Here is a 10212-nt window from a genome sequence, read left to right on the forward strand (position 1 = left end):
TAAACTGAACATGATGGTGCACACCTGTAGTCTAGATGGAAACAAGGGTCAAGGGTTCAAGATCATCCTCAGGCACATGTCAAATTGGAGGACAGCATGGCTCTGAGAGACCCTGTCTCCAGATATATCTGTCTTCCAATTCTCGTGTGTGTGTGTGTGTGTGTGTGTGTGTGTGTGTGTGTGTGTGTGTGTGTGTGATTTCTTACCATATTATTATAATTAGAGCGGTTTGTTCAAATGGTGCATGTGGCTTTGATCCACAGATGAAGCTGCTGAACCTTTACATCAAACGTGCACAGACGGGCTCTGCAGGAGCTGATCCCACTACTGATGTTTCGGGACAAAGTTAGTGCTGCAGGTGGAGCCTCCCAGGTCTCTGAAGAGACAGCTGCCCTCCCTCCTCCAGGACAGGAAACTCTCAAGTACAGCTTTTGGGACAGAGCTACTGTTTCCCAGTTCTAGCTTTTTGTTTTGTTCCGTTCTGTATTTTCTGTAACCGAGGGTGTCCTCAGTCTGCATGTAACTTTACGATAATTATTCCAAATTCAGGAAAAGCAGTATTAACATCAGTTGATCAGTACAAAGTAATTTTTTAATCTAATTCACCACTTCACATGTTTGTACTTCTTTGTCTTCCCACTAACCTTTGCCAGTGTTACGATTGTACACATTTTAAAATGCTGGTTAAACAGGAATGCTTCAGGCTTTTAAAGTTTAACAGTCTAAACTTTTTTTTTTTTTTTTGCTTTTATTCAACTGCAGAAGAATATTTTTATTGCTACCTTGAGTTTCGTTCCGTATCATGTCCTATGCTAGAAATGCTGACAATGACGTGAGACAAAGCAGGGCTACTTGGGACTCAGCCAGACTCTGTTGATGTGGCGGTGGTACGTGTCATTAGCTGCGACTTCTTTGGGATGACCTCAAAGAGAAATGTCCTAGAATCAGCCAGTTCTGTAAGACTGAGCGTGTCTGTGGGTTCTTGATCTCGACACCTTTATGTAAAGCCGTGCCCCTTTTCTGACCCCGTAAGAAAGCTGCACCAAATCACCTGCCTCGGTTTCCATGGGAATAGGAAAATGGATGGATGGTTTTGTTGCAGAGCTTTTTGGTTTATCTTCGTTGTGAATGATGCTTTTGTTGTATTTATTAATATCAGATTCACTTATGAATAGACTTGATAATGGAAACAGATGAAAAAATCAAGTGCATGTGTGTCTTTGACTGTCCTCTGTTTCTCAATTGATAAACTAATTATTGACATGGGAGTCAACCAGCACCTTTTTGTTGAATGATGGAACCTGGTTTCCTTTGACCCTGAAGTTGTCTTATGAAAACACTGATCCTGAAGAGAGAGAGAAGATGGTGCCGAGGCTCTTGTACAGTGGGCTCCCATTTTCTACCTCTTCAGGGCTGACACTTTAACTGACCCGCTGCCTGGAGTGTCTTGGAAAACTACTTTAAGGTGATGTTTTGTTACTTTTTAACATTTTTTTAATCACCTCTGCTAAAGCTATTATTTTTATGTGCAGCCAACTTTCAAATATTACCAGTTTGGGTAAAAGACCAAATTAGGTAATTTGGAACCAGGATACTATTGATTTCTCATCTTGACCTTTTTCTTTTCTTTCTTTTTTTCTTTTTTTTTCTTTTTTTAAATCCTAACATAAGGTGAATTTGACTGGAAAGCAAATGGCTGTTAGGGAAGCAGTTTGCTATTGTTACAGAGTTATCTATACTTTGTTCAGCTGAAAAAAATGTAGAAATGTATGTAAAGAACTTAAGCCAAGAGAACTGGACGGATGATTGGTTGTAGGCTTTTCCCTCCCCTTGTTTTTGTTCTGCTCCAGCAGAAGAAAAAGATGTTGCTCCATATCCTCTCCTACCTGTAACACTTTTGTTTTCTACTGTTCATGACATTGTGTATTTATAGTTCTATGCTTACTGTTGTGCATATACTGGCAATAAAACTGTACATAACATTACTTGAAAACCTTAACAATGTAGCTCAGCGGTTTCTGTCTCACTGTAACAAGAGGTGTGGGTTCTTCTACATACATGAAAGGTCTTGGACCAGTTATGGTCTCAGGAAATTTATGTGTGCATGTGAGTTGCAAAGACCAAGAACAACCACCACAACCCAATATGTGTAAGTACATATGTGTCTTATAGCTCAGACATGGAACTCTGCTCAGTAGTGTCTTGAATCAGTATATTGATTTAATTTTGACCTCTGCTTTAAAATACTGTTTTAATTACTGTTGACAACTGAGTAGAGCAGTTTAAGCTGAATAATAGCATTGAAAAATTAGACCTAGCCCCTGGGTGTAACAGTAAGCACTGAAGAAATGAATGAGCTGCATAAAAGAAAAGCATGGTTTATTGTTTCCAAATGAAAACTAACATACACTGGGAGTTGGTGGCACACGCCTTTAATCCCAGCATTTGGGAGGCAGAGGCAGTCCAATCTCAAAGTTTGAGGCCAGCCTGGTCTACAGAGTGAGTTCCAGGAAAGCCAGGACTACGCAGAGAAACCCTGTCTCAAAAAAAGAAAGGAAGGAAAGAAGAAATAAACATGAACATTGTATAATTTGGAGGTTGGATTTGGGTGTAGCATGAATCTTAAATAGTCTTTTTAATAAAAACAAACCCAGAGCCAGGTATTGGGGTGAATGCTGGAAGATCAGAGAAGCAGAACAAGCCACAGCCACCTCGCCTTGCCAATTCCTCAGCTGATCCTGTTTTCTCAGACTGGAAGCCTCTGCGTCCTTATCCAAATGGATCTCAGCTGAAATGCTTCTCGAAAGCCTGAAAGTTTAACTGGGCTCTAGTTCCTGGTCCTCACGCCTTAAATACCTTTCTGCTTCCTGCCACCACTTCCTGGGATTAAAGGCTCTTGTTACCACACCTGGCTGTTTCCAGTGTGGCTTTGAACTCATAGAGATCCAGGCAGATCTTTGCCTCTGGAATGCTAGGATTAAAGGCGTGTGTGCCACCATTTTCTGGCCTGTATATCTAGTGGCTGTTCTGTTCTCTGACCCCAGATAAGTTTATTAGGGTGCACAATATTTTGGGGAACACAGTATCACCACATTTGGGTCTGTGGCAAAGCCCTTGCCTACTGTGCACAGAGCCACAACAAATAAATGGAAAAAAAAAACTTCAATGATTTCAAGTTTATAAGAATAAGAAAATTATTGATGTTCAGATCACTATATGTAGTATACTTTTACTTTGTTTATTTCAGAAACACTTAGGTATCAGCTGTTAAAGATGGTCGTACAAAGCTACTGTTTAGATGTCTTTAGCTGAAGAAATGGCTCACAGTTAAGAGCAGGGTCCTCTAGAATCCATTAGGTAGGGTTTGCTAGAATAACAGAACTTATAGAATTAATCTCTCCTTATATGTATAGAAAGGGGATTTACTAGATCTTGCTAATCCAACAGTGGCTGCCTATGAATGCAAAGTCCCAAAAATCCAGTACTTGCTCAGTCCACAAGGCTGGATATTTCAGCTGATCTTCAGTAGATGCTGGAATCTCAAAAAAGGAGTCTCTAAAGCCAGTGAAGGAATGGATGTGCTAGTGAGGCAAGAGCAAGCAGGCAGAGAGCAAGAGCCTTTTTCTGTGGCTTCACATGGGCTCCCAGGAAAAGACGAAGCCCAGATTAGAGGCAGGTCTTCCCACTTCAGAAGATCGGGATTAGAGGTGTGTCTTCCTACCTCAAAGATCCAGATTAGAAGTGGATCTTCACACTTCAAATTGAGCAAAATTCCCTCACAGGTGTGTCCTTTTTGGGGTTTAGTTAATTGCAGATGTAGTCAAGTTGACAGCCAAGGATAGCCATCACAATCTTCCAAAGGACCTGAGGGTTCAGTTCCCAGCATCCACTTCAGATGGCTCACCACCATCTGTAATTCCAGGGGACCCAATGCTCTCTCCCCACACCCACCCACCTATGTGTATGTGCAAACAAGTAACACAAATAAGTAAGAATAAATTGTTAAATACTTTGTTGGTCTTGCTTTTCTCCCCCAAACTAATATACCACACATTTATTGCACTACTGAGGATTCAAAGTGTTTTAAAGGTCAGGCACAGTGGCGTACACCACGCCCATAGTCTTCCCACCTACTTGGGAAGCTGAGGCAGGAGAAGAGCTTGAATCCAAGAGTCGGAAGGCCAGGCTGAGAAACATGGCTAGACCCTTTCTGCACAATACAGACACTTTTGGGGGATGGGTAGGGGTTCAAGACAGAGTTTCTTTGTGTTACAGCCCTAGCTGTCCTGGAACTCATTTTGTAGACCAGGCTGGCCTCAAACTGACAGAGGTCCACCTACCTCTGCCTCCGGAGTGCTAGAATTAAAGGCATGCACCACCACCACCTGGCACATACACATATTTTTAAGTGTACTTTAGTTCCAGGTTATAAAGTATGTTTAGTTCTTCTGGGTTTTAGAACGTTACAGACTTGTGTTTTGTTTCCCTGAGATGGAGTGTGACTATAGAAAGGTCCTCTGTGGTAACCAGCCAGGTGAAAGCACTGAAGTCTATTTTTATACGAGGGTGGGTTTTTGGTCTATTGTTCATTACACCTTGTTTAACAGAGTGGTAAGTTCACTTCTCACTGAGTGGTGTTGGGGGGGAAAGTCTCAATTTTTAATATAGCTTACATGCTAAACATCCTGCCAAATAATTGGTTTCCAGCTGTCTTAGTTTCCTTTTCTATTGCTGTGATAAATATATTCTGGAAAGGGGCCTGGAGAGATGACTCAGCAGTTAAGAGCACCACCTCAGAGGACCTGGGTTCAGTTCCCAGCACCCACATGGCAGTTCACAACCATCTGTAACTCCAGTTCCAGGGGAATCCAATGCCCTCTTCTGTGACTTCTTTGGGCACCAAACATGCACACGGTACACTTACATACATGCAGCAGGGGCTTGAGAGAATTTGTCACAGTACATTCACAGTCAAGAGCAGATGAATGGGCATATACTTGTTCTCTGCTTCCTTTCTCTAATGCATTTCAGGATTTCCTTCCTAGGGAATGGTGTCACCTGTGGTGAGCAGGTTTCTCAATGTAATTAAGATAATCTCCCATAGATAGACCCACACCAACCTGACTTAGACAGTCCTTCACTGGCGCTCTTCCCAGGTGATTCTAGACTATCACACCAACTCAAGCCAATGTGTCGCTCTTCCCAGGTGATTCTAGACTATCACACCAACTCAAGCCAATGTGTTTTCTCCCACAGCACATTCCATTCAGAAGTTTCAGGTTAATACAGGGTGGGTTTTTTAAAGTTACTCATGAAAGATAGTGGTTTGGGATTTTGTTGTTGTTGTTGTTGTTGTTGGGTTTTGTTACTGTTGTTAGGGTTGGAATCATTTGGAGGCTTTTGTTTGGGGTCTTGTTTCCTGTTTTAAAGACACAGTCAACTTACTATAGCTGAGCATCAAATCCAGAGCTTCATGTGTACTAGGCAAATAGTCTACTAACATCCCCTGCTCCAAAATGGTGGGTTTTACTTCACAATACTGCCATCAACTCCAAAGTCCACAAAAAGAAATAAAAATTTAAAACAAACCAAATTCCAGAGGCCAGAAGATGTTCCTTCCATTGAGTTTTACCCCAGGTCAGCAACAGTGTGGTAACCAAGGAAACCAGACAAATACCTTCAGCAATGGCTGGCTAGTATTAAAAGTCTGAGAGTTGTCTGAGTACTGCATGGTTAGACTGGCATGCAGTACCTACAATAATCAGAATGAGACAAAAATGAGAATGGTGGTTACCAGTGTTGGGGGCCAGGGGAGATGGAGAGTTCAAACGTAAACCCCATTATAACCTGATTACTGTGAATAACTGTTGAGAAACCAAGACAACTAATATGAGTGACCCGAACATCTATGTAGATAGCGAAGCGGCTGCCTCCCAAGCGGCCTGGCTGCTGCTGCTTTCTTTCATACTCTGCTCCTTTTCCTTCCCTAGACCTGAACTATTCCACCTAATAACCCCAAGCCAGACTTTATATTAAAGTGAAGTAGAAAAAGAACTAGCCAGACATGGTAGCACATACTTGTAATTTCAGCACTTGATAGGCTGATGTGGAAGGATTACTGCCAGTTCCAAGCCAACTTGATGCATCGTGAGTTCCAGATCAACCAGGGCTACATAGCAAAACCTTGTTTCAAAACACACTCAATAAAAGAAAATGGACAAACAACAAAAAAGCAGGCTGATCTCTGAGTTTGAAACCAGCCAGCCAGATCTACACAGTGAGCCCTTACACACACACACAAAGGTCAGGATTGGGGTGGGGTGGGGTAGTTTTCAGTTGAGTGCTTGGAATACAAGCATTGAGGCCTGAGTTCTGTCCCCCACCCACATAAAAGCTGGATGTGGTGGTGCACACTTGTAATCACAGCACCAGGGAACCAGAGACAGATCCCAGGCTCACTAGTCAACCAGCCTAGCCTAATAGGTGAGTTCCAGATTCATCGAGCAAACCCTGCCTCTGAGAATGAGGTGGAATTGATTGAGGAAGACATCAGCATTAACCTCTTGCCCCACAGGCACCTACCTGCATGCAGGTGCACACAGGAACACAGGATGTTGCTGACTTAAGACACTCGGCTTTAGATTTTTTTTACATAATCACATATAAGAGCAGTAGACTCGGGGCTGGAGAGATGGCTTAGAGGTTAAGAGCAGCCAGTGCTCTTCCAGAGGTCCTGAGTTCAATTCCCAGCACCCACATGGTGGCTCACAACCATCTATAGTGAGATCTGATGCCTCTTTTGGCATAAAATCAATAGAGCACTCATATACATAAATCTTTTTTAAAAAGAAGAAGAAAAAGAAGAAAGCAGTAGACTCTACTGCCTAGAATTGGAGTGTCACCATAACAAATACTGGAAGGCGTAAGGCTTTGGTATCAGGTAGCAGACATTGGAAGGCCACCCTCAAAGAGGATGCCCTCTCAAACCTAAAAGGCACATAGGAGACTATTAGAAACCAGAGATGCTGGGAGCTCTCAGTTTAGAATTTAAGGGAGGTATCCCTGGAAGTCATCTTGTTCTGTAATGGCAAGAGCCCTGGCAGTACTGTGACCTTGCTTAGCATAGAGAGGAACAAATGAGCCAGGTGTGGGGGCGCGCACCTGTGATTCCAGCACGTAAAGGGTGGGGGCAGCAGGATCAGGAGTTGAAGTTGGCCCTCAGCTACGTGCAAGTTGAAACCAGCCTGGTTTACTTGAAAGCCTGTGTTAAAAAAAAAAAAAAAAAAAAAAAAAAAAAAAAAAAAAAAACCTACCTTTAAAAACTCCCATAGTGCCCAGCACTCGGGAGGCAGAGCCAGGCGGATCTCTGTGAGTTCGAGGCCAGCCTGGGCTACCAAGTGAGTTCCAGGAGAGGTGCAAAGCTACACAGAGAAACCCTGTCTCGAAAAAACAAAAAAAAAAAAAAAAAAAAACCTCCCATAGTGATGACCCCAGGCTGACTAAAAACATCCATAGGCCCAGTGACGCTGGGGGCTTAGATGCCATTATGATTAGTGAATGTATGGTGGCAAAGTGAGAAGAAAGAGCAGCAAAGTCCAGTCCATGTGCTGTGGTAAGAGCTGGAACTGACGAAGCAAAGGTGGAGAGGGGCAGGCTGATGTGGGTGGCGTGCTTGCCACCCGGGGCCATGGTGATGTCGGCCTGGACTGCTGTGGAGGGCCACATCAGGGTCTGTAGTCTTACAGCAGCCAGGGACTGTGTTGACATCCATGGCCCATGTTCCCACCAAAGACCACATGGATGCCCAGAGTCTGGGTCTAGGCTGCCACCTGAGGCCATGTTGGTGTCCGAGGGCTGTGCCACCACCAGGGCCATCCTGAGTTGAGTAGTCTGTACTGCCACCCAGGGTCATGATGACATCAGGGTCTGAGCTGTTGCCAAGGGCCATGTCTAGGTCTGTGGCCCTACAGCAGCCAGGATTTGTGTCGACATCCATGGCTTCAGTTAACACTGGAGACCAAGCAGTTGCCCAGAGCCTAGACACATGAGTTCATGTTGGTATCTGAGAGCCACACTGCCACTGGGGCCAGGCTGATCTAAGTGGCCTGTGCTGCCACCCAGGGTGGCGGTGACATCTGGAGCCAGGCTACTGCCAAGGGCCATGTCTAGGCCTGTGGTCCTGCTACAGCTGGGGTCTGTGCTGATATCCATGGCCCAAGATACCTTTCCCTAAAGGTATCCCATAGGAACCATGCATATTGAAATTTGAGGGCTGTACTGAGCAGGCACCACCCTATGCTGGCCCTGGGAGAGCTGGCCCCGATTATCACTGGCCACTGTGGCAGGAGAGGCTGTTTCCAGCCTTCACTTGGAAGCAATAGTCCCACCCCTCACAAGTGTGGTATGGACATAGAAGAGCTGGCTCCGCCCCCTTGCCTGAGGAGGGCAGCCCCAGTGGCCTGGACAGGCCAAATCAGCTACCACTCAGACCCAAATCCAGGGTTAGAGTTGGCCCACCCCAGCCTCTACCCCATTCATGACCTGCTGAAGTGTGTGAAAGGACTAGTCCTGTGGAGCCATGACCAAAGGATTTCCATGACTCAATACAATGGCCGGTGAAAAGTTTCTGTACCCCAATATTGAGCCTCTCTGCTGATGCAGTAATCCAAATCAAACCAAATTAAGAAAAAGTCCAGGGTTAATGAGTAAAATGCTCCCAGATGATTTTCTGACCCCCAAATAGGAGACAGGGAGAAGAGATGGAAAAACCACATGTTTGTTCTCTGGGGGGGGCAGTTTGAAGTGGTCTTATGCATCTCTGGGGGAGGAGCCACCGTTTGGCAGGTCTTCTGAGATGAGGCAGGATTTGGAGAGAGAAAGAGGGTGGGGGACTGAGGTGGAGCTTTTACCTGAACATCCCAGACTCTCTGGGGATATGGAAGCCTCATATCTGGCTACTCCCTGTAGGCATGGGACAACATGGGGAGGGGGAGTTGGTGGGCTCACACTCAGCGGGAGGTGTAGGTGAAGAAGCATCTAGTTAACTGCCATCCTGGAGACCTCAGGCATCTGTTTCTTGAGGAAGCAGAGGAGGCAAGTTACTAGAAAAAAATAGATTATTAAAACTTGCCCTATGAACAGGCTATCCATGGTAAGAGTGATCACATGGGCCCTTCATCAGGACACCTTGGAAAACCAGAGGGTGGAGGGTCCTAGCTGCTGGACAGACCATGTATCCTGAATAGGTGCCCGCTTGAGCCTGGAGAGAGGTACCAGCATGGATGTCCCAGGAGCTTGGCAGCTGAAGGGGTGGTGAGGATCAGTGTAAGGTCCTGTTCATCAGGGCTTGAGAGACTTCAGAGCTAGCTGTTTGAGGAGTATTGGTCCCCTGGGGAGAGTAGGGCATGTTCAGGGGCAGTTGGGTCATTGCTGTGGGGGCAGGGAGATAGCTGTCAGCATGTGAATGGAGAAGGGACCTCGGAAGGGAGAGGTAGGGGAGTACCTACCAGTGGAGGAGTTTGGGTCAGGAGGTGGTGATTGAGGAGGAAGGGCCTTCAGTAAAGGAGCTCAAAAGGGCTTAGGCCTGTAGGAGAGCATGGGGTGGCCCAGATGCAGGTAAGGGCATTTGAGATAAGGGAGGGAAAAGATAACCTGAGTTCTTTGGAGAGCTTGGTGAGCTGCTGTTTAATAAGTCCATTGGTCCTCTCAACTTTTCCTGAGGATTGTGGATGATAAGTGATGTGGAATTTTCAGGAAATATTGAAAGCTTCTGACATGAGGGCCATGACCTTGGAAGTGAAGTCTGGCTCGTTGTCTATTTATATGGTTTGTGGCAGGTCAAATTGAGGGGTGATGTGGTCCAGGAGTACATGAGTCACCACATCTGCTGTTTCCCTGGAGGTAAGAAAGGCTCCATTCTGTAAATGTGTCAACAAGAGTTAAGAAATAGTAGAGGTTTTTTATGGGTGGGCATGTGAGTGAAATCATCCTGCCAATCCTCGCCTGGTTGGTGTCCTCAAAGCTGGTGCAGAGGCTGACATATCTGGAGGGCCCCCTGAGGGTTGGTCTTGGCACACGTCTGGCAGAGGGATGAACCTGTGAAATACAAGCTCAAGGATGGGTGGGGTCAAAGAGGGGCTCTAAGAAATGAAACAAGGCTTTGGGGCCTGTGTGTAAGGTCTGGGGGATGTCTGAACTGATGGACAGTGCCTG

At 45.3% G+C, this 10212-nt stretch overlaps 1 protein-coding gene across 42 annotated transcripts in view; it reads left to right on the forward strand.

The window, feature by feature from the left end:
* The window catches only part of Clasp2 (cytoplasmic linker associated protein 2), a 190388-nt gene extending 188403 nt beyond the window's left edge, over positions 1–1985 (forward strand). For all 42 annotated transcript variants that reach the window (XM_052722718.1, XM_052722710.1, XM_052722740.1 and 39 more), the window contains one exon: positions 264–1985. In XM_052722718.1, coding sequence (XP_052578678.1) covers positions 264–350 — 87 coding nt within the window. In that variant the 3' untranslated portion in view covers positions 351–1985. The remainder of the gene's footprint in view (positions 1–263) is intronic.
* Positions 1986–10212: the final 8227 nt, after the last annotated feature.

Source organism: Peromyscus californicus, unplaced genomic scaffold (assembly GCF_007827085.1).
Source record: "Peromyscus californicus insignis strain IS unplaced genomic scaffold, ASM782708v3 Scaffold_11__1_contigs__length_118956290, whole genome shotgun sequence".
NCBI lineage: Eukaryota > Metazoa > Chordata > Mammalia > Rodentia > Cricetidae > Peromyscus > Peromyscus californicus.